This window comes from Topomyia yanbarensis, chromosome 3 (genome assembly GCF_030247195.1).
Source record: "Topomyia yanbarensis strain Yona2022 chromosome 3, ASM3024719v1, whole genome shotgun sequence".
Classification (NCBI taxonomy): domain Eukaryota; kingdom Metazoa; phylum Arthropoda; class Insecta; order Diptera; family Culicidae; genus Topomyia; species Topomyia yanbarensis.
Genome location: NC_080672.1, coordinates 357373109 through 357397941, shown reverse-complemented (window position 1 = coordinate 357397941; position 24833 = coordinate 357373109). Strand labels below are relative to the sequence as shown.

The following is a 24833-nucleotide window of genomic DNA, read 5'->3' as shown; positions in this document are numbered from 1 at the left end:
TCTTGTCCACACTTTTGCCAGAGGGACATTAAGGCTCAAGTTACCTCAAGGCTTGGTAGTATGCGTGAGAAAAATTGTGTTCAGCTTTGCCACCAGATTATCCATTTAAACCTTTTCAAAACTCTAAAAGAAGAATATCAGTCGATTTATTAGATCATCACGATTCAATTCATGCAAAATACCTGCTGGAAAAACCATCGGCTTAGCTGGATGGTGCTTTTGAAAAAGTGGCTGTGATTTTTTATCACACTACCACACCGAGCTGGGGTACGCAACACAACTGCGCAATGAAAAAACCACAGCCACTTTTTCAAAAGCACCATTTAGCTAAACCGATGGTTTTTCCAGCAGGTATTTTGCATGAATTGAATCGTGATGATCTAATAAATCGACTGATATTCTTCTTTTAGAGTTTTAAAAAGGTTTAAATGGATAATCCGGTGGCAAAGCTGAACACAAATTTTTCTACGCACACTACCAAGCGTTCAATTCTAACACATGCTTAAAAAAGGTAACTTGAACCTTAACGTCAGTGGGTGCAATTTCTGCACTGATCGATTATGTGTCAAAGTTGGCCGCCGATAAACGTGTTGGTGAAAATGGGATCTCTGTTACAGTTGGTGTCAAAACAAAGCACCGGAATTAATCGTATTTTACTGGAAAATCTACGTAAATCCTTAACATACCATTCGGTCACCGGTTGTGGACCTTCTTGTTTATCCAATCGAGTAAGTATTTTCTCTGTTCAATTGATCTGGTTGATAAAATTGTATGCATTCGTCCAACTTTATTAATACAAAGAAGGAAGAAGAGATGGATCTATTAACACGTACGAGACCTATCAGCTGTTTTTCTTATCAACTAAATTTACATTCCAGGGCGGAACCTGATCCATCTCTTCTTCCTGCTGATAGGAGGAACACGTATACCTCGCATGATAATCTACAATTAACGCCCCAAGGTCAGCTTTCAAGCTTTACGTAACATTTGTTTACGTTTATATCAACCAAAAAAGGAACACTATCACTATGGGTAGAACCAAAAGAAAGCGATCAGCTCGTAAAACAAATAAAAGCATAATAGAAAACATACATCATGTGCAACTCAGTCAGACACTCCATGGCCTCGGATGGAATAATCATACAGAGTTGAGAATATCTGATTTTTCTGGAACGGGAAAAGGTCTGTATTCCAAACGAAGGATCAAACCAGGAGATTGCATAATTAGCTTACCCTTCAAAGGACTAATTACCCTACCAAGTATTGAAAATGACGATGATTTCAAGGATCGATTCGATGAGAGAAAACTCAAAGATATGCTTAAAGGAGAAATACAGTTTCAATCACTTTTGGCTTACTATTTATGCCACATATATTTGAAGCAGGACTTGAAACATAAATCGTACATCGATTCTCTTCCCGAACAATTTTCAACGCCATATTTCTGCTCGACACAAGAAATGAGCTATATTCCTGAAGCAGTCCTCAAAATTATGGTAACCCAAAATGTGGCTATCAAGAATAATTTTGGCAAACTACAGAACCTGCTGAAGGATGACAGCACCAGTATAGATTTAGACTTATTTAAATGGGCGTATTTCGTAGTAAATACAAGGTGTGTGTATGTAGATCCTACCTATATAAGCAAAATTGTCCGAAATAGGAAATGCATATTTCAAGAAAAACTACTTGATGAGCCTAACATGGCTTTGGCCCCATTTCTGGACTTTTTAAACCATGACAGTACAGCAAAAACCTCGTCGAAAATCTCCGGTAGCTCCTACGAGTTGATAACCGAAACCTCGTTTGATCCATATTCTCAAATATTTATTAGCTATGGCGTCCACAACAATACAAAGCTACTGTGTGAATATGGTTTCTTTTCGGCGAATAATCCTCACGAATACCTCGAGACTAGCTTAGATCAATTGAGATCCTTTATCAGATATGATCCAGAGCTGCGCCCGCTGAAAATTCAGCGTGAGAAATTTCGCTTCATAGCAGATCATCATCTTGAGGAGCAATTATTCTTCGTACCGGCTGACCTGTTGAGTCATAATCTTATTGTTTGTCTCACCATTCTGTTCGTGGAACAGAATGTTAATCAACTAAGAACGGTGGCTTTCGGCGAAATCCCTTCTATAGATCCGATTAGAAGTATTGCGCTAAGATTTATCGATTATAAAATTAATGAATACGACAGTTTCGTTTGTGGATTATCGAAAATTACGCATCTATCGATTGCGGGCAGTACGTGTTTAGCGTACATTGAGGAATGCATACAGTTTCTGAATAAAATCAAATCGATGCTAATGCTTGACTAAAAACTACTGAATTTTATTTATTGTAGAACTTATTTACAAGACCGAAAACCTACCAGCACCGAGATGAAGTACATCAGGGAGTCCGGAGGAAACTTCTTGCGAACGGCATGCAACAACTTTTTCCACCCACCCTTTGTGCAAGCACGAAAGCAGACCCGAAGACAACAGCTTTAGGTACCAACGTGCTGGGAGGTATCTTCCAGAAGAAGCGAAGGAAAGGTAACAAAAGTAAAAGAACAGTAGCTATTTCGTTTTAGTTTGCTGTTTTATCTGTTCATAATCTTCCAACAAAATCACCCATGCACATTTGTCAGGCGATTCTTGAAGATCGTAGTAATTAGGGCTGTATACTATTTTTATAATATGGAAAATAGTATTAAAATTAAAATTTGAAATTTACCTGGGAAAGTTGGGCTCAGCAGAGCATGAGAGGTACGTTAGCTTCATTTTATCAACATTTTGGTTTCACGCACAGACAGTTGACAAGCTCAAGAGTCTGGAATAAAAGACTCGGTTTCAGTCGTCGATATCGATGTCTGCAAAATACAAAGAATCCCACCGAGGGCCATGTGACGTTCGCGTGCAGAGTAAAAAATTCTTCCGTGGATTTTGAACCGGGAAAGCTCACAGAGGAGCAGTTTACGTGCTTGGTGTACGTGTGAATGTCGTCGAGATTCGTACTGGTTTACTCACGACAATTGAGGACAATAAGGACGTTACTTTCAAGAAACTCTCCGTGGAGTGTCAGAGGCTGTTGAATTTGAATGTTTTTTCGATTATGTGATGATTGAGTCTGGTATGAAGCGATTAGGCGAGCGTGATCGAGAGTCACCACAACTGTCTTGTGAGTGTGTGAGTGATACCGGCAGGAAGTCGTGTTGTCCTTGTTGGCTTTGCGGTGCATTACATTTCGTTCGGGACTGTAGTTACGACCACCATAAGTGCTGCGATTACGGCCAAATCGGACACCGCAAAGGATACTGCGACAGTGCAAAGTCCCGGAAACCTGGAGGCAGATGTAAGAAGCAAGACCTCTCATCCGAAGTGGTGGTGAACGACTGATGCATTGACGCAGAGTTGTATCTGTTGGACTATCTAGAACGGATATTCGTCTGCGACTTGGCACTGCATCTGACATCATCGTCACAGCAGGGAGAGTTGACAGAAACCCGGGAGTCCTGCCCTATGACTAGCAACAGTGAAAACGAAGACAGTATTCGGTAACACTTTGTCTATATATGGGGAATTCGAGTATGACGTCTCAATTGGAGAAAGTACGCGATGTGCTCTAATCCGTAATTCAGAGAAACAACTTCATCTGCTCAGGTCCGATTTCTTTGATTTGTTCATTCTTTGATCCGTACCCATGGACACCTGTGCTCTCCTGTAACGTGTTTAGCGATCAGATCGGTTTGTGCAGCAGAACTAAGGTGAAGTTGGAGCTAAAAGTGTTCGACTTGTCTTCTGTCTGAAGCGCTCGGTTACGTACGCGATGCACGAAGACGTTGACTGGGAACTCGATCGACTGGAAACTTTGAACTTCATCACCCTGGTCGAATATTCGGAGTGGGCTGCTCCAATCGCCGTTGTCCGTAGAACCAATAGTTCCATTCGAATTAGTGGAGATTATTCCACAGGGTTGAACACTGCGCTTCAACCAGTATCTACTTCCCCTGCCGGACGATATCCTCGCTAAGCTTTTTGCAGGTGAAAATCGACGAACAGTACGGTAAGTTGCTTACCATCAATACGCATCGTGGCCTCTGCTCCTACCATCCCCTCCCAGTGGGTGTGAAGATCGCACCTGGTGCGTTCTGGCGGCTCATCGATACAATGCTAGCCGGCCTGTAGTACTGTCGTAGCTACCTCGATGAAGTCATCGTCGGCCAAAAACTGAGGAAGATCACGATCGCAATTTAGGGCTATTCTAAAACGAATTGTAGATTTCGGGTGAAGTGCACCTTCCGCAAGCAGCTAGTGCAGCACGTGGGTCACATTGTCTACAGTCATGGATTACGTTCAGATCCGGCCAAAATCGAAGTGATATCTAAGGTGCCATCTCCAACCGATGGATCCAGAGTGCGATTATTTTTGGGGGCCATTATCTACTATGACAGGCTTGTACCGCAAGCTAGGATATTCGCTCGACAATCTTCTTAAGGATGATGCGAAGTTCCAGTGTCAGAGAGCAATGAAAGTCGTCCAACATGCTTCCAGAGCACTCACGAAAACTGAACATGGCTACAGTCAGGCGCAGGGCCGAATAACGTGGATAGTACTCCCCATTCCAAAATAATCCACTCGAAATTTTGAAACTATTCGAAAATTCTAAATCTGCCTCGCTTGTATCTCGGGCACACATTGCGCACATTTGAAAATATCGATGCATCGTATAATAGCATTATTAAATTCCTGTCGAATATCCACTGGACTGAAATTCTCGACAATGATGATGTCAACGTTGCAGTGCAGACCTTCTCCAATGTTATGAGCTATGCTATCGATCGCTATGTACCCAAAAGAAGTGGCCTTCAATCTAAGCACCCAGCGTGGCACACTGCCGAGCTGAGACGGTTAAAAGCGACTAAAAGAGCCGCTCTGAAGAAGTACTCCAAGTTTGGGGGCTACGTGCTGCGACAACACTACGTTCATGTTAACCAAGTCTATGAAAAGACATCGAAGCGTTGCCATGCCGATTACTTGCGAAACGTGCAACGTAAGTTGAAGTCCGAACCTAGAACATCCTGGAAGCATGTAAACGAGCAAAGAAAGGAATCCGGGTTGCCTTCAACGATGAGCTATGGAGGACGTATGAGCTCTAGTTTACAGGAGATCTGCCAACTATTCTCTGAAAAGTTCGCGAGTGTTTTCTCCAACGAGAAACTGACACCGACCCAGGCTTCACGCGCGGCTCTCAATGTACCTCAATCATACCAGTCTTTGAACTCTATCAATATCGACAATAATATAGTACAACTGGCGATTAGGAAAATGAAGGCTTCAACCTCGGCAGGCCTAGATGGTATACCAACTATTATTCTAAAAAAATGCTCTGCCGGTCTAATTGAACCTCTTTGTCATGTGTTTCAATTGTCGCTGACAACTGGAGTATTTCCCGAACTCTGGAAATCCTCCTTCATGTTTCCAGTTCACAAAAAAGGTGATAAAAGGTAGTTGACAACTACCGTGGTATTACAACGCTATGTGCAGTTCCTAAGCTGTTTGAAATGGCTGTGTTGGAACCCATCTCCAGCCACTGCAAACAGTATATCTCCGAGACTCAGCATGGATTTATGCCGAAACGTTCAACATCTACGAATCTTCTGTCGTTCACAACATATGTTACAGATGCTATGTCGGACGGCCTTCAAACTGACGTTATCTACACGGACCTTTCAGCTGCTTTTGACAAGATAAATCACGCTATTGCAGTGGCAAAATTGGATAGACTTGGCTTTGGTACTAATATTCTCCGTTGGATGCAATCGTATCTCAGTGATCGTCGTCTAGCAGTCAAGATAGGTGATTGTGTATCCGAAGAGTTCTTTGCTTCATCTGGTATTCCGCAAGGCAGCCATCTCGGTCCATTGATTTTTCTTCTGTATTTCAACGACGTTAACTTTTGTTTAGAAGGACCACGGTTGTCTTTCGCCGACGACCTCAAGTTATACCATAGAATCCGGAATACTGATGATGCAGCTCTCCTTTAACGCCAACTGGAAACCTGAATGACCCTAAACCCCAAGAAATGTACGGTCATTACGTTCTCGAGGAAAAAACGCCAATTCGATTCGATTACTGCCTAGCTGAATCCACAATTGACAGAGCGAATTGCGTCAAAGATCTCGGAGTTTTTCTCGATGAACAACTAACGTTTAAACAGCATATCAGCTATATTGTCGCAAAGGCATCACGCTGTTTGGGGTTCATAATGAGAATATCTAAGCACTTTTCAGATATTTACTGCTTGAAATCTCTCTACTGCTCACTCGTTCGATCAACTCTGGAATATTGTTCAGTTGTGTGGAACCCTCATTATCTCAACGGTGTCCATCGAATTGAGACAGTACAGCGCAGATTTGTTCGGTTTGCCCTTCGTCGATTGCCTTGGAGCAACCCACATCAGCTGCCAAGTTATGAAAGCCGGGGTTTGCTTATTGGTCTCGATACATTGCAAGTGCGACGGGATCTATTCCGTGCTATGACGATTTAGGATATTTTGCAAGATCGAATTGACTGCCCCGAGCTTCTCAGTGCGATAAACATGAACGTTCGCCCTCGCGCCCTTCGCAATAATTTATTCCTCCGATTACCTCTTCGCCGGACTAACTATGGAGTAAACGGTGCCATCATTGGTTTGCAGCGGACCTTCAACAGAGTTTCATCCGAGTTCGATCTTCACATTCCACGTAGCAGATTACAATTTGACTTTTTAAATAGATTAAGAAATTATCATTAGGACCACACTGTGTCTGTTGATATTAATTAATTATAAATAAATAGCACACTTGGTACGAGAAAATGCGAATGTAATGCAAGCATGTTTATTGCGAAAATAGGACAAATCCCTAGTAATAGACACCTCGCTGTATGCTTTCTAACCACTCGGGATAAAAGTGTAATGCCGGCCCTGGTTAGACGGATCGTGAAGGTTTAGCTATCGTTTTCGCCGTGAAGTTTCACAAAATGCTCTTCGGACGGCACTTTTTTTTGTAAACCGACCACCAGACTTCGTTCCAAATCTTCAGCTCTAAAACGGAAATATTGTGGTATACAGCCTACTGCCTCCAACGGTCTGCGCTCAATCTGCTACTCTACGATTTTGACGTCGAGTATGTGAACTTCCACCTCAAACCCGGTGAGAACTACGTCATTACCAGCCTCAGTCTGAAAGAGGACCTTAGGTCGATATAAAACGTGTGGGTCGATGATCGCGGAATGCTGCGTTATCAACTAGCTTCGAAGTCGCCTAGTTGCTGACTCGATATCGAAGCAATCTGCCAATCAACCCTATTTTCACCTGCATTCGTTAGCGCTCGACATTTTATTAAGAGCCAGAAATCTACCAAGTCAACCTTCTGGTATGCCGGTCATTCTTTGCGAGCGGATCTGCATTATCGCCTGTCTCCAGTCCTTAGCATAGGTTCAGTGCCAGCCCTTGTGTCGTCTACGCCACAGCCTCGGCTTTCCCGTCAACGTCATCGACATCAACAACATCAACATCGATCGAATTTAAATCCGCCATCGAAGTGGAATCGGCGATAAATCTTCCCAGCAGAGTTAAAAATATTCAAATTCATTGAATGAAAATTGATCATATTCCGCCACATTCATTTTCAATATTCAGTGACGCAGCTGAAAACGTCAAACGAACAAACCACCCATTCATCCAAGCAGATTTTCATTCGGCTCCGATTATTACACGAAGCGACCGTGCAGCAACGAATCAAACGCATCAAAGTAAGCCCTGGCACAATGTTGGCGATGGTGATTATTGTTTCATATGCTTTATAGGCATTTAAAAACATTTTCCTAGTAATTGGTAATGAATATATTGTACGATATTCAACTGAATGAATAAGATGGATAGTTGAATGAATATTTTTTCTATTCACCGCGAGTCGCAACAGATTCGTTTTCAGCCGTCAAAAAAGCTTCGATTATTTTTAACTCTGCTTCCCAGACGTTTTTCACGAACTCGAAGACCACCGAACAAGTTTAATCTGTACCACCTCTATTAAGAGGGATGTTGAGGACAAGCCTATCAATGTGTATAAGTTAGTAATCTGTTCGGCGCTGGGCTCCAACTCGGCAGCTTAGCTATCCACGTGTTTCTATAGTAAGGCTTTGTATGCTTCAAAAGCCTGGTCTGTAGCGTATTGGCACTGAGTGGAACTCACGACTACGAACACTCCATACTCTTTTTTCATCATTCTTCCCCGCGGCGCTAAATCAAGGTATTACTTCGTCGAGGGTTGTGGGGGCTCTTTGTACTTTCGTCGCATCTTTCCTGCTTTATCTCGTAACCTCGCTTCATGCAATGGCTCGATCTCTGAGCTTTGATTTAATTCTCGACTCTTGTCTTCTACGGCTATACGTCGCCAATTAGCACTCGTCCGCGTGAGCCGTTTAGTTGCTGATTCCATGAGCCTTATCACAATCTACTCGGATAGACCCCGAAGGTAAACTCACCCTATTCTGACCAATAGTTCCCCGACGAAGGCATTTCTCCCAACAGCGATACTCGCTTCCTTGAGCCATTTAGCTCCCAGCTTTATCGAAATCTTCTCGGATATTATCTGGCGGTGAACTACCTTACTCCGACTGGTAGTTCCTCGGCAGCGGAAATTCTCTCGGTATCGGTGTCAGTTTCGTGAGCCAATTAGCTCTCATTCTCGTCACGATATAGTCGGATAGCCCATGGCTTCGTTTCCGTGAGCCATTTAGCTCCTCGCTTCGTCCCGATCTACTCGATCTAGTCCCCATTGGTGGACCAAGCCTACTCACGCGTTACAGTTCACTAGCGCCTCAATGACCCGAACCCGGTGCTACGACACGTACTACTCAACTGGTCCCCGGCGGTGGACCTAGTCTACACCGACGGAGAGTTCCCCGGCGGTGGAATTTTTCCCGAAAACTGATTTATGGTTTAACAGCGGCTTTCTAGCCGACGGCGTTACATTGTTGGACTCTTCGCCGCTTTCTCTGCAGCTCGGAAAGTTTACTCGTAATCACTCTGTTGACAGCATCCCAGATATGCTTGTCGCGGCACAACTTTTCGACGATATCTCTCCGAACATCTTCGAATCTAGGGTATTCGAAGACCACATGTTCCGATGTCTCATGCACGCTCACGCGCTCCCGGCAAAGGGGTGACGAAGCATGTCCAAATCGATGCACGTATTTCTGGAAGCATCCGTGCTCGGACAAAAAATGCGTCAAATGCAAGTTCAACTCGCCATGCTTCCTACGCACCCACACCGACTCGTTTGGGATGAGTCGTTGAGTCCACCTTCCTTTCTCCGCGTTGTCCATTTCTTTCTGCCATTTAGCCAACAAGTCTGCTTTGACGAGTCTCTTTGTATTCCGTGTATTCCATCGCTTCCTTGTCTTTAGCCAGAGTGATGCAGATGGGAATCATCCCGGCAATGATGCATACCGCCTCCGACAATATCGTTCTGTACGCACTCGCGACACAAGCAGTTTGTTGCGTCCGCAAGATGAAAACTAGCATCCATGCTCATTCGATTCACCCTTCCGCCCACTAGCCATGTGAACGACACGCATGCCACGCCAAAAAGAAACAAAATAACATTTCCAATCCCCGCTAGCCATAGCGCTGCTGACCGAGTGAATGAGAGAGAGCGAAAGATTACGAGACAGCGAGAATAAACAAGCGCACCGTTGCTACCGATGAGCACCCGACGTCATTACCATCATCAACATCATCACACGCACTGAATGATGACCGCGTGAGTTGCAGTGACGCCAGTTTTGTGGAATATTCAAGAATGTTCAAATTTTTGTCGTGCAACATTTTTGAGCGCTATATAAGAAATCGACTTCGGTTAATGGAAACAGTTTTATTTGAAATTCCGATCTGGCAAAAGATCAAGTGCGAAAAGTGAAGTGTTATCCGACAGTAGTTATTACGATACGATTGAAGTGTTATCCTACAGTAGTGATCCCAATTACGATACGATTACGATTCCTCTCCAACGTTGTTACTACAAAGATTTTACTATTCCGACAGTGAAAGGAAAACAGCCTCACCGAACAACCGAAACAAGTGACACTTAGGGATCCGTCCTGTATAGTCAAACTCAATAACGTGCTTTTTAACCCAACACAGTTATTAGGCAAAACGTGCTTGTCGTCCGGTTCCGCTTTGAGTTCAGTGCAGCTGCCCAGGCTGGTACTCCATATCTAAGTATTGAGGATTAGACACCCGCCAGGAGACATCTCGTGCTGCATCTTTCTCCTCAGATGTTCGACATGATCCTTGCCAATACGTTTGTTGCCCTCGCAGCCTTCTCACATACGTAGTCGACATGGCTATTGCAATTAAACCGATCGTCGACTATCACACCCAGCTGCCTCAACGCACGCATCGATGGAATTGAGTGTCCACCGAAGCTGATCACGATACGCTGGATTTTTTTCCGGTTGCTGACCAACACTACCTCCGTCTTGTGGTGAGCCTGCTGCAACTTAACATCAGCCATCCAGGTTTCCACGATGCTTATTGTCTCTGTCGTCAACATTTCCACTTGTTTGAGGATCTCGCCGGTTATCGATAGCACAACGTCATTTGCAAAGCCGACGATCTCGACTCCCCTGGGCAGTTGCAGTGTTAACACAACGTTGTACATTATATTCCAGAACGTTGAGCCGAGTATGGAGTCCTGAGGTACTCCCGTCGTGGCCCTAAACGACCTCTGCCCCATGTTTTTTTTCGTAGACCAGTGCGCGGATCTAGAAGTAACTTTTCAGAATCTTGCACAGATAGCCCGGAGCTCGCATTCTGTCCAGCGCTATTGCGATCGTCCCCAACTGGCGCTGTTGAACGCGTTCTTCACGTCGATCGTTATCACAGCGCATTACCGATTACCTCTTCTCTTTTGCTTCAATGCTTTCTCCGCGCTCGCGATGACTGTGCGAATGGCGTCCACCGTTGAGATCCCTTTCCGGAATCCGAACTGCCTTTGCGATTGTCCGTTCTCACTTTCAGCGTAGTTCGTCAGCCTGTTGAGGATGACCTTTTCCAGAAGATTACCAAGAGTATCCAACAGACATGTAGGCCGAGACGGTCTCCTGGTGGCTTTCCTGGTCTTAGCAGCTACATCAGCTTCTGGTTGGGGAAATAGCCATCTAGGGCATCAGCCCTCAGGCTGCTCATCGTTGAAGTATCGATTCTCACCAGCATTTCCACTGTCTGCATCGACGTACGGTGTATGCAACCATGCGGTTGGGTCGTGCTTCGGGAAAAGATCCTCCACGATGATCTTCAGTTTGTCAGCGCACATTTTAGCTGGCGTCGTTGCACCTTGATCTAGGACACCACGACACAGTTAGCGTTTCCCAGGGGTTAATTCTAATTCTCTGTACAGTTCCTTGTAGTAGCTGGACTTCCTCAACATCATTTCACGTTTGAAAGCGATCCTGGTCGCCCAGAAAGTCACCTTACAATAGGCTGGACGCCGACAGTTCCCCGGCTTCATTTTCTTCAGCGTCACACGCCGCTCATAGGCATTCGCAATTGGAGCGAGACAGTCAGCACGAAGTGCTTCACAAAAAGGTCCTTGTCGAAGTTTTCCAGTTCGCCAGTCCTCACTCTCCGCGTTACAATGCAATTCTGCTGACCAATGATGTAGTGGATCGCCTCGTGGTCGCTATGTGTGTACGGCTCATTAACTCGACAATTCATGATATCCATCAATGTTCCCTCGAAGATGGATTCCCGCCCGTCTTTACGGAGTGTGCTAGCGGAACGAGTACACCAACTATCCGATTTTGATATTACCGGTCGACATAAGCTGCAATGTGCCTTCCTCAACCTGATTGACACCTGCTTTTTCTCCAGGCTACATTGCTCTATTAGCATGCTCCACACTTCGTCTTCCGTTGTGATCTCGTCCAGATTCCTGCACTCGACCACTGCTTCCTAAACTAAAGCTCTCACGTTCGCTTCTCCTCCCCCCTCTTCTGTCACGAGTTCCCGATAGGTCGAGTTCTTGAGCAATGGATCTTTCTTCATCTCGAACAGCATCTCGCCTTTCTGAGTGCGCCTGATTCTTATTACGTTTTCCCCCAGCTCTTCATCTTGGGATCCTCTCTTACCCCTTTGAGGATAGCAGCGTATGCCACGCCATCGTTTGCTTTGATGATTAGCGCGTCTCTCCTATACCTCTCTTGTCGTGACCGAAGGTCTTGTTTCTTGTTTTCGTCTTTTTCTTTCCGATTTTTCCTCCTCTCTTCTACGGTTTTTAATGTGTTTGATAATTGTAGTGTTTTATTCGTGATCGTTCGTGTTTTATTCCCCTGATATAGGATCCGAAAGCACTTCCGCGATACAAAAACCTTGTGTGAATATTTTAATGAATACCCGCTAAAACACTAGCACCGCCATATCAGTACCTAGGCTTGCCACCTCTGACGAGGCTTTGACCCGGAGATTTTCACTGACCTGGGGGGTAGTTGATTTTGAGTGGCACTGGGAAATTGGAATCAAAGCGATAGTTCGGCATTTTAGAGCACTTTAATCGTTTTTTATTACTACGTTACAGTAAAGCTGTAAATTGTCAAGAATACAAAAGCACCAGCTACTCTAACTGTGGAGCATTAGTCGAACGAGCATTGCTCTACTGCATAACTACAGGAAAAGGAGAGCAAAGGAGGGAGGGCTGCGGCATCACATGGGAAGCACTATGTGGTATCGGTTATTTATCATCAGAGGTCGCAACAAAGGGGCAAAACTCACCTCCCTAGCCAACAGTTAACCCTTTCATGCCCAACTTTTTTCTAGTTCAGGTAGAGTTTCAAAACTATTTTTCCTTGAAAACGGTGGGGTCAAGAAACACCAAAAGCCTTTTTTCATAAAGATAGGTGCTTCCTTCGCAGTGTTAGAAGCTGCTCAATTTTTATCTTCCGATGCCCAATGCAATTCTCCAAGAATATTTACAATAGTCTAATTGCGTGGAAAACGTAGCGAAAGACATTCTAACTTGATAAGATTTATCAGTTTTCAATAATATTGCAACATAACGAAGATATATGAAAAATTCATTTTCCGTCATCAACGTAAACTGTCCCTGGCAGCACTGCTCCGTCGGAATCCAATCAGACTAATTGCAATAACTTCAGTTCTACAGCTGATCCTTGTAACTGTTAATACTCAAATGAAAGGCAATAGTCACATTAATTAGCCTTACTTGTTTTTGTGAGCAAATCTTGCTTCAATCAAAAGTTATAGCTGTTTAAAAACGTTGTAGTCCACAAACAACATGGGCATGAATGGGTTAAGAATCACTGCAGGAGTAGCAATAGCAATATGGTAAAATTGCAGCAAAATACCTTTTTACACCATTTTGAGCGACTTAGTGGGATGCTACATCTCAATTGTAGCATATAGCGAAATATTGCTTTTCTTAATTTGTAGTAAATTTGATTTGTTTTTCATTTTCATTGCTTTGTGAAAGAAATCAGCAATATTTGGTGAACTCATCTCCGCCACCTAAAAACGAAGGGTTAGTCAGGCAAAATAAATCTGAAGCTGAGTAATAGTTAACTTAGACTTTTTAAATATTTTGTTAAAAATCAATTAATTCCAAAAAAATGAAATTATGCTTCTTCCAACCAAACCCGGAGAAATTTGTTTAAAACCCGGAGGCCCGGAGATCGCTCCTGAAAACCGGAGTCTCCGGGTCAAACCCTGAGGGGTGGCAACCCTACCAGTACCTTTTGAAATCTTTATCTTAGATTTCAGTCAAATTCTGTAACGCAGCTCGCCCATACCATCGAATAGGCTTTTGGTGATTATACAACTCATATACTTGACTTGGGTGTTATCTGTAGTTGTGTTGTTAAAAAAACCAAAGGATAATTTCTAACATCTGTTAGTCGGTAGAATATGTAGTACCTAGAACTAAAACTTGTAGATAAAAACCGTTTGTTTTCCAGTTTGTTGTTTGTTGCTTGCTTTTTCCCATTTCCCACATCAATTCGGACTACTCACACCAAAGCTTGTTGCTCACCAAATCCCAAATCTTTCCAATCTCTGCTATTAGTTCTATTCTGTTTATCAGCACTCTTTCAAGTCAAGCTGATTCCACGTTCCGACCACCACTGTCTATATAGGTCCCCATAGTTGTCCACTTGTACCGCTAGCTACGGCATTCCATTGCTCTGCCGTCAACAGCTTCCGCGGTGCCGGTCCACTTCCTGCAGGTGTTCAAGCCTTATCTCCGCAAAACGAACAGCAGAAGAGGCAGCAACAACAACAACAACAACATCATAGGCAGAAGACCTTTCAAGTTCCCTTTGGCTCTCCGCAAAAACAAACAATACGACCTTGTTTCCATCTAGGGCATCATCCGGCGTCCGGGGAAAACATTGGCAGCTACGATGGACCGGAAATAACCGCGACCGATATGATACGAGCGATGGCGATGTACATTTGGCCGAAGGACGACGCACTTGTTCGGAAAAGGTTAGTGTCATGTAATCTATTGTAACGAATTTCTGATCGTAAAATTAATCCTAACTGAAAAAGATAAATGTATCAACTCGAAGATCTTTTTCAATCCTTACTAAGTATTTGTGTATTATACTGCTTATTGTAGTATAACTAACTAAATACTGATCTGATAGAAATTCTAATTGAAAACTTTTCATAATGCTCCCTTCCAGGGTACTTATCTCGTTAGGACTTCTCGGTGGTGCCAAAGTGCTGAACGTGTGTGTGCCTTTCATGTTCAAAATGGGAGTGGATAACCTGAGCACGCTCAGCATGGATACAGTTCCACAAGCAGCCGCCTCAATGACGATAGCAGTCTTGTTAGGATGTATGGTTTTTTCACCCCTATTCATATTGATGTGGCCTATCCGTTGGCTAACTTTCTATTATTTTGCAGATGGAATTGCCCGAGCTGGAGCTGCAGGTTTCAACGAACTGCGGAATGCTGTCTTTGCCAGAGTTGCTCAACACTCCATCAGGAAAATCGCCACCAACGTGTTTCTTCATCTGCATAACTTGGATCTGCAGTTTCACCTGAGCAAGCAAACTGGTGCTCTTTCCAAGGTAAATCGTTGCCACTTTTTAGTAGAACGTCCAGCTAATATTGATCATCATAGACAATCGATCGTGGATCTCGCGGTATCAACTTCGTGCTGACAGCGATGGTGTTTAACGTCGTGCCTACATTCTTCGAGCTTGCACTGGTTTCCAGCATTCTTGGTCTAAAATGTGGCCTAGCATATGCCGGTCTTTCGATGGGTTGCGTAGGTGTATATAGTGCCTACACTTTGGTGGTTACTCAATGGAGAACCAAGTTCCGGGTGTACATGAATCAAGCAGAGAACGAAGCCGGCAATAAGGCAGTCGATTCGTTGATCAACTACGAGACAGTAAAGTATTTTAACAATGAACTGTACGAAGCACAGCGCTATGACGACGTGCTGAAAAAGTACGAAGCAGCCAGTTTGAAAACAAGCACCAGCTTAGCATGGCTGAACTTTGGTCAAAATGCCATTTTCAGTGTCGCGTTAAGCGCTATCATGGTGATGGCAGCGAATGAGATCGCGCAAGGAAGTATGACCGTTGGAGATTTAGTAATGGTTAATGGTCTGTTATTCCAATTGTCAATCCCACTGGGGTTTCTTGGTAGTGTGTACCGAGAGGTCAGACAAGCTCTGCTTGATATGAGGACAATGTTCACTCTAATGGGAGTAGAAAGTGCTATTCAAACCAAAGAGAATGCTCCACCATTGCAAGTTCAACGGGAAACGGCTTCGATTGAGTTCAAAGATGTCTGCTTTAAGTACAAGCACAGTAATCCCATTTTTGATAATCTTAGTTTCTCAATAGCTGCTGGTAAAAAGATTGCCATTGTTGGAGGATCAGGATCTGGAAAATCTTCGATGGTACGCTTATTGTACAGATTCTTCGAACCAAATTCGGGACAGATTTTGATTAACGGGCAAGATATTAGAGAAGTGGACCTCCTAAGTCTGCGAAAGTCAATTGCCATTGTTCCACAAGATTCAGTTCTATTTCATGACACAATTCGACACAACATCCACTACGGAGATTTAACCAAAAGCAGGGAAGAAATGGAGCATGCTGCCCGAATGGCCGATTTACACGATTCAATCCAAAGCTGGCCAAAGCAGTATGAAACACAAGTAGGTGAGCGGGGTCTTAAGCTATCCGGTGGTGAAAAGCAACGGGTAGCTATTGCAAGAGCAATCTTGAAAAACTCCCCCATATTGATCTTCGACGAAGCAACGAGCAGTTTAGATTCGATAACCGAACATGTAAGTCAACAACAAACTGATTTTTTTCCCAATCATAAACTCATATCTATTACAGAATATCCTGAAAGCATTGGCTCGTGCAACTGAACATAGAACCAGTATTTGCATTGCTCATCGTTTATCTACCGTAATGGATGCTGATGAAATCTTGGTTCTGGAAAATGGACGCATCGCGCAACGAGGTACCCACGAAGAACTTCTGCGTAACGAGGGTTTGTACACTAAACTGTGGGACACACAAAACAGGTTGTACAATATTAGTAATAATGTGACGAAGAAATAGGGCAACATTTAGAATTGATAAAAACAGAAAACTATTCAGAGTATAAGTAGGTAGAAACTGTTATGCAACTCAAGTTAGACCAATATGTATAGTGTAAATAAATCGTTTCACTAAATATGAAATGTTCTTTGGTTAAAAGTATTCTTTTTCATGTTTTGTTTGCTGCGAAATTTTCCTTCTATTCACAATAAGAAAATCAAACTGATACGAAAAGAATCATTTTGGCGTCTACATTAGTCATCAAACTCATTAAACCTGCAAACAGCTCCGAAATTCGACTTCATAACAGAATATCATATACGATTTTTAGTAAATTATCATCCGGCAAACAAGAGGTCGGGTTAGTTTATAAAGTTTAAGTAAAAAATGGCAAGTTTAAGTTTTCAGTTCATGTAACGATTTTATTACTAATGAAATAAATGTGTTAATCAATTCAAACATTTCCATAAAAAATGACAAATGATAAAAAAGGATTATGCAGAACATGTCTCTACGATCCCTCCTTGGAGTTCCAAATGATTCGATCTTCGTAGAAATCAATGACTTTAGTCGGAATGTGCAAGCGAGCAACCTTTGAAGGTACCATCTCTACTTCGTCGACGCCTATCCATTTGATCAAGAAAAACAGCTGACCATTTTCCATAGTAATGCCAAGAATACTGTCCGCGACGAAACCTTTCGCAAACCCATCTCTGTTAGAGGAATCCACTTCCATTGGCGTTTCCGCAACCGCAGAGGTTCTTTGCTCTTTCTTATCTCGCCTTTTCTTCGTTTGCTTTGCCACACCATCAGCACTATTGCCGGGATTCTTCTCAACATTTTCGATCGTTCCAAGGTTCGCATTTTGGTCAGTGGACAAAACTGGACCCTTACGCCTTGAAGTTGTCTTCTTCGGGGGCTTTTTCAGTTGCTCTTGCTGGAAAAGCTCGAGAAGGTCTCCACAATTAAGATTATCCTCCGGTTCCCAAGTATTTTCCGAAGGATCGCAATCCTTCCATTTGATCAGATATTGAGCCTTACCCCGGCGAACTCGCTTGTCTATTATCTGTTCTACCACGTACTCGTTACAAGCTGACATAGTGAAGTATATTCATCTGTGAATTACCAATAGGTTATTGAAGTTTTGGATTATCTATAATAAATTTAGAATCTTGCCAGTTCCAGACGCAGAATCGTATTGATGAATTGCAATAACAAAACTGTAAATATTTAAATGAACTTTTTCCGTTATTTCGGTTCAGCGGTGAGCGAACCCCATACGATAAATAGAAAGGTGGCAAAATTCCTGTTTTTTTTCTTGGTTGTGTAATTATCGGGTATTTTTTTTAAACGGCCAATAAACCAAGTGAGAATACCAGCCTCCTGGCAACCCTATACCATCATATGGAGTTTGACAGCGACCGACATATATGGGGCGTTATAGCTATAAAGCCCCAAACAAAGAATTATGTTCGGCACTATGCTCGATATTCAAGCATTCCACACGACGTGTTGCATCTTGTGAGATGATTTAATATCATATCATTCAGAAAATCGACATTTTGTAACTAAATACAGCTTCTAATCATTCGGTTCAAAATCAATGTTTGGCTGTACAGAGACGTCGTCCTTGACAGGGGGCTGGAGAATACTGCGTTTTAAGTTTTGCAAATTTGTTTCAATTTGCTATTTAACGATAGAAAATTTTGTTAAAATTATGTACACTTTTGATGCGTTAATATTTTGATGACAGACGAAAAAAGAAAATCGAATAGTCGATTGCATTTAATAAATAAAATTATTAGGCAATCTAATGGTGTTTTCGTTTGAACCCGAAACTGAGCCAGGTTCTAACCCCAACCGCTGTCAGTTCATACGTTTTGACAGCAGTTGGGGTTAGAACCTGACTCAGTTTCGCTTCAAGCAAAAACGGCATAAGAGACGAATTATTCAGCGATGGGGTTGATCAACAATTTTTTTTAATCTATTCTCGTGCGAACAGAAAACCCGTCAGACAAACATTTTTCGTTAGTCAGATTCGTTTAGTGTTGGATCGAATAGACATTTGTCGGACGTCGAGCCCACCCGAGTAGCGTTATAGAAAAAAATAATTAAGAAATAATTGGCTGATCTGAAACGATCCATGGGTTGCATAATTGGTCGAGAAAATATAGAAATCAAGTAAATCTACACACAAACGAAAAACTACCTAAAATTGAGTACTTTTGACTCAATTGGGTCATTAAGCTATATATAGTTTTCCGTTCCATTCGATAAATTTTAGGTCCAATATACATAATATAACATGATTTCAAAAAAAATTTCGTTGTAATACGTAAAAACGATTTTTTTGTTTTTTAAAATAAATCTAATGTAAACTTGGCAACCATACATAGGAAAACAGCGGTTGTTTACATCTGGCCTATCAGGACAACACCCAAAATAAAAAAAACTGTATGCAATGTATGGTGTTTATGTCAAATAAAAATAACCCTGTGGAAAAACCGAGAAAACATGCCTTATTTTTTTCTGACAGGGCATCATTTGTCGTGAAATTCGATATGTCAAACCCTTCCTATAGTGTCAAATCCAGACTGTCAACATATTCCTTTATTTTAAATTTTAATATTATTTTCACGTTTCCTGAGTTGGAAAAAAATATTGTTGCAATCACGAAAATCAGCTTTATCGATGTAAGTAATAAAAAACGACTTTTTTTTCTCATTTAATGACCCAATTTCGGGGTATCGTGCAGGAAGGTAAAATTAGGTGAACCGTGTTGAAGGTACACTGAGAAAAATCGAAACGTTAATTCTATTTGCTTCAAACCGCTTAAAATTCATATGAAGAAGAAATGCTATTGTTATCATGCGCACACATACCTTCTATGTGTCAACTGTATAAACTATGTATGCACACACATAAGTTATATGTGCATATTGTTATAGAATGGGGTTTTATGTGCCTAATAGTTATGGAATGTGAATGTAAGATTAATATTTCTTGTAAATACACATATTAGGTTTATGTGCCAGCAAATAGTGTCTATATGCCTCCGTTAATTGCAAAAATCTATGTGTAAAATCAATAGGCATAACGTTTACTTTTTTCTGAGTGTAGTTTCCATTTAACTACGGCAAAAATAATAACTCAACCTTGAGATAAATTTACTTAAATTTAAGTTGAATTTATCTAATTTTAAGTATACTCCAAACAACTCAAAAGTACCTTACTGTACGGAAGACCTCGATTGAGTCGAATCTCTCGTTTTGTTTTTGACAACGCTAATAAGTGCGAAAGCGACGTACAACTCAAAAGTAAGGGACCATTCATAAATTACGTAACGCAAAAATTGCCCAAAATTGACTCCCCCCTTCCCCTATGTAACAAATTGTCACAAATTTCTCCATCCCCCCTCCCCTGTTACGTAACAAATTCCAAGAAATTTTTTTTCTTCGATGAAAACATGTTACGTAACGATCTAGTTAACACCCCCTCCCCCCTATGTCACAACTTGTCACAACTTGTCGTACCCCCTCCCCCCTAAATGCGTTACGTAATTTATGAATGGTCCCTAAGTCAAATGAACTTATTCTTCGCAAAAATAAAAACGTGTATTAACGCGCTTCCCACCAACTTGGAAAGTGCGAGTGATTAAACTGCTACCGAAAACTGCAAGCTATCAAAAGGGGCCATGCATAAATGACGTAGCATTTTGGGGGTAGGGAGGGTATACCAAATTTGTGACGAAGTGTGACGAGGGGGAGGGTAGGGTCAGAAGTTGTGCGACGTAGCATTAAGTTTAAAACCCATTGTTCACAGAAAACAATTTAATGATCCTCCATTCCCTAGAGAAATTAATTTAAATTCAAACAAGTTACTTTTGATGCGGTTTTTCATGAGGTAAATTTTACGATTCGCGGAATTACAAGTTCGCAAAAATACGAAAAGATTTTGTATGCGGATTTAACTTGCTACATTAGTTAGCTAATGTTGCTAACTAGTAGACTTAGTTTGGAAGCTGAATTAAATTTTCACTTCGGATTCAACTAAACAAAATTTAGTAATTTAGATGAACGAATGGTTCTTAGAATCATTTGCTGCTGCACGATTGTGAACTGAGAGAACTTGTCTTCATGCTCCCCTTGACATATAAAATTCAAAGGAAAACTATCAACACTATATTTGCCATGAAATGGGCTTATTTTGCACGCAATTTGCTGTTATAATGAAAATGTTGATAAAAGTCGTCAAACATTTTGAAAGGACATGCATTTAAAATAATTGAAAAACAAATGTAATTTTTTTTTCATCTCCCGGGCGCTTTGCATGTGACGAGGGGGAGGGGGTAGGTGAATGCTACGTTATTTACGAGGAGGAGGTTAGAATTTTGTGACCAAATGCTACGAGCGGGGAGGGAGGGGTCAAAAATCGTCGAAAAAAAGCTACGTCATTTGTGTACGGCCCCAAACACATGTATTTAGCGGCCAGAGATGCCAGATTTACAGACATGCCTGCAAATTCGCAGACTATTAATTTTGGCTGCAGATTTTTTCGATGGCGCAGATATTTACAGATTTTTTAGTTCGGTTGCAGATATTTACAGATTTTTGAAAATAAAGGCTTTTGGTTACACTAGTTTCAAATTACAGCTTTATCTACCTTAGGTTTTTCCACCATAAACTATTTCTCTCTACTTATCTTGGGCTATAAATGCACTATTTTCATTTAATATAACGCATCATTAATAAGTCATATTTGGTCAAGGATAGCTTTCCTGACATTTTTGGTATTAAAATTATTATTGCAGACATTTGAAATAAATATCTGGCATCCATATTAGCGGCTCTTATACGTTCAATATTTTTGTCAATACACAGTATTAACGATATTGCTTCAATCCCATTTGAAATCTACATCGTCAATACAACTTTTTCCATTACACGTACAATACTTTAGTCAATACTGTCTAGTATTGACTAAAATATTGATATTGAAAGTCACAAATCGTTTTTATGGAATTTCAATGTAAATTTTGCTTGGTGCACATTAGCGGACCCTACACGAGCAGAAATATTGACAATAAACCAATAATTGATCAATATATTGATCGTGTGAGGGCATTTTGAAAATATTGAATCTGTAGAATTTAAATGGGATTGACATATTGAAGCAGTCTTGACAATATTTTATTGACAATATTCTTGTCTCGTGTAGGCAGCGATGCCACATGTTTTTTTGAAATGTCTGTAGAAGAATAACTAAAATGTCTGTAAAAGTCTGTAGATGGTTGTGTAAATTCTAATTACACTAACATTTTACTTTAAAAATAGATTGAAAGTAGAATTCTATTGTGAAGAAATCACTCGTGTTCGAAACCAGTTATTCTAGTGCAATTTTACTAAACATTATTACCCTTTTCAAAGTCTGTAGATCTTTGGCTACGTCTGTAGGAGACATCAAAAGTCTGTAAAATACAGATATGTCTGTAAATCTGGCATCGTTGCGTGTAGGGTCCGCTATTAGGTTTACTGGCACAGTTAACCTCAGTTTTCTTGACAGTTCGCTTGTACTGTTTACATGGACTTAGAAAAATTTGTGGACGACTAGATTCGCTCGAAGAAAATCGTAAAGAATTTTTCTAAGTCCATGTAAACAGTACAAGCGAACTGTCAAAAATGAACACTCAGTTCATTTGTGACGTCACCGTAAAGTATTCAATTGACACAGTAGCGCTTTGCTCCCTCTAGGAATTATAAATTCTTTTATAAGAGCTTTAGCCAAGACGCAATATACCCACTACAGACATAAAAACGATAAGTGGATCGGTATTTCAAAAGTCATAACAGATGTTGATGCTACGGTAGCTAAAAATCGTGGAAACCAGAAACGCAGTGCAAAAACATAAATTTTCATTCCAAAATCTCGAAAGTTGCTTACTAAACTAAACAATGACAGACGTGCTTGATATCTACAACCACGAGGAATTTGAAGTGGATGAAGATGGTGATCAGGGAATCGCTCGGCTGAAGGAGAAAGCACGTAAACGCAAAGGACGCGGTTTTGGAAACGAGAGCATTCCTCGGGAAGCTATCGACTACGAGCGGCTGCAGGATGACGAAGAGGAAGCCGAGCCGGGCCCACAGCGTTCCGTCGAGGGCTGGATTTTGTTTGTCACTTCAATCCACGAGGAGGCACAGGAGGACGACATCCAGGAAAAGTTCTGCGAATTTGGTGATATCAAAAATATTCATCTGAATCTGGATCGCCGGACCGGTTTCCTGAAGGGGTATGCACTGGTAGAGTACGAGACGTATAAGCAGGCACTTGCCGCCAAAGAAGCGCTAAATGGATCTGAAATTCTGGGACAAACTATCGCAGTTGATTGGTGCTTCGTCAAGGGCCCAAAGAAACTGAAGAAATCTGGTGAACGCCGAAGACGATAGAATAATGTATTTTGAATGATTCATAATTTATTCATTTGGTTATAACAAATGTATTCAAATAAAGACGTGTAACAACGAATGAACTGAATAATTTACTCGCAAAATGCGAACAATGGTACGTTCTTCAATGATGTACATGATTTCTTCGTTTTTCTTTCGGTCGTATCATTAGGTTCGTCCATTTCTCGAGAGGGTTTGTCAGAATTTTCGCCAGAATGGTCATTTTTGGGAGGTTCATTCTGTTGATCCATTATTTCGTTCATAAGCTCAATTGCTTCTTTTTCGTGAGCTGCTTTTGAACCTGTTGCCGTCGAAGCGGAGCATTGCCTCCCGATGTATCTGTAGAATAAACACAATCTTAAATATATTGATGTAATAGACCAATGATTCTCAGCCTGGGGTCCGCGGTCCCCTGGAGGGCTGTGAAGTCGTTGCTAAGGGTCCGTGAAGAAAAATATTTTTTCCGAGTGCGTTCTGTTTCCTATCAGACTGAAAATGATATGCATACAAATACCGATAAACCGATGTGTCACACATGGAACCAAAAATGTGTCAAATGTTGTCCTAATTGTTTAAGCTCATGAGGCGACAGGACACACGCCACAAAAATATTCACTATGGATTTTGTTATACCTATTCCAACGCTGTTGCTGTTGCCGCGTTGGAATAGGTAGAACAAAATCCACAGTGAAATTTTTTTGTGGCGTGTGTCCTGTCGCCGCTAGAGTAACAACGTGTTTAAATTAAAACACGTTGTTACTCTAGCGGCATATGTATAATGGTTCGCGTGGTAGTCTTCGTCGATAAAACAATGGAAGTACTCAAATTCAGAATGGGGAAACACCCTGTGAATTTGACCATCATAAAAAGTAGAGCGCTAGAGAGCAACAACTAGGGTGATGAGTCCATTATCGCTCTGTTTCTATTATCACGCTACCCATTTGAAGCCGTTGGTTAGAGCAGTGTCTACCATCTTTGTTTAACGCATTGAGATGGTAGCGCAACAATAGGGGCACTCGATACGTGTTTTCGTTGCGCTTAAACACGAGAATTTCACTGTTTTCAGCACATGTATGTTATTTTCTTGGTACTTAACAACGAAGCAAAGCTGTTGATGCTAATTTGTACGCATTCCATTGTTTGTAGGCCGAGTAATTAATGAATCAGTGAGGCCTTAATCCTTAGTACGGTGAAAATAGGCACTTCACCCTAAGTAAACTGTTATATTTCACGAAATGCATGAAACCGCAAACATGCTGTATAAACATCCTCTGAACACAGAGAGCAGACATCCATGATCGAACTAAAATATTTAAAAAACGTGTGTAAACATTTGAATTAATATACAATAAACACTAGCGCCGCCACACTACCCGAGCAAAGTCAAACATCAAAAATACAGCAAGTAGACATCAATTTTTGATATCAGCCATCAAATTGAAATCTTATTTTGATATCGGTTGAAACTTTTTCAGATATGACATCAAATATTGATCTCTTTTTGTTGTGCTTACATGGTTTGTGTTCTTTAGAAAAAATAAATTGGTTTCAATTTCATTGGCATACATCAAATTGATTACTTATTTTGTAATCAATGAAAAATCGCAACATTTCAATGAGTTTTCAATTTGCTTTCACTGATAGCTTTTTAAATTTCTATGGTTCGAATTAGAGGACAAATCGTTTTTCCTGTCAGCGCTCAACAAGATGAGAAACATGAAAAGTATTATTTTGTAACTTTTCTTCAAGCAATCAAATTAATCAATG

General features: G+C 41.4%; 3 protein-coding genes across 4 annotated transcripts; 2 read left to right on the top strand and 1 right to left on the bottom strand.

Annotated features, from left to right (window-relative positions):
* Nucleotides 1–572: 572 nt before the first annotated feature.
* LOC131691258 (iron-sulfur clusters transporter ABCB7, mitochondrial) lies at nt 573–17079 on the top strand. 2 transcript variants are annotated; one of them, XM_058977531.1, is made up of 7 exons: nt 573–728; nt 2351–2543; nt 14409–14532; nt 14733–14887; nt 14957–15123; nt 15177–16358; nt 16414–17079. In XM_058977531.1, exons 1-7 carry the CDS (start codon nt 600–602, stop codon nt 16639–16641), a joined length of 2178 nt encoding a protein of 725 aa, XP_058833514.1. In that variant the 5' UTR covers nt 573–599; the 3' UTR covers nt 16642–17079. The 2 variants fall into 2 exon arrangements, with proteins under 2 accessions (XP_058833514.1, XP_058833513.1); XM_058977530.1 differs by having other exon boundaries at nt 14181–14532.
* A 52-nt stretch (nt 17080–17131) lies between these two features.
* LOC131688199 (heterochromatin protein 1-like) lies at nt 17132–17912 on the bottom strand. Its single transcript, XM_058972370.1, has 2 exons — nt 17797–17912; nt 17132–17735 (listed from the first exon to the last, which is right to left on the bottom strand). Exon 2 carries the CDS (start codon nt 17717–17719, stop codon nt 17132–17134), a length of 588 nt encoding a protein of 195 aa, XP_058828353.1. The 5' UTR covers nt 17720–17735; nt 17797–17912.
* A 4543-nt stretch (nt 17913–22455) lies between these two features.
* LOC131689452 (RNA-binding protein 8A) lies at nt 22456–23145 on the top strand. Its single transcript, XM_058974545.1, has one exon. It carries the CDS (start codon nt 22572–22574, stop codon nt 23064–23066), a length of 495 nt encoding a protein of 164 aa, XP_058830528.1. The 5' UTR covers nt 22456–22571; the 3' UTR covers nt 23067–23145.
* The last annotated feature ends 1688 nt before the right edge of the window (nt 23146–24833 follow it).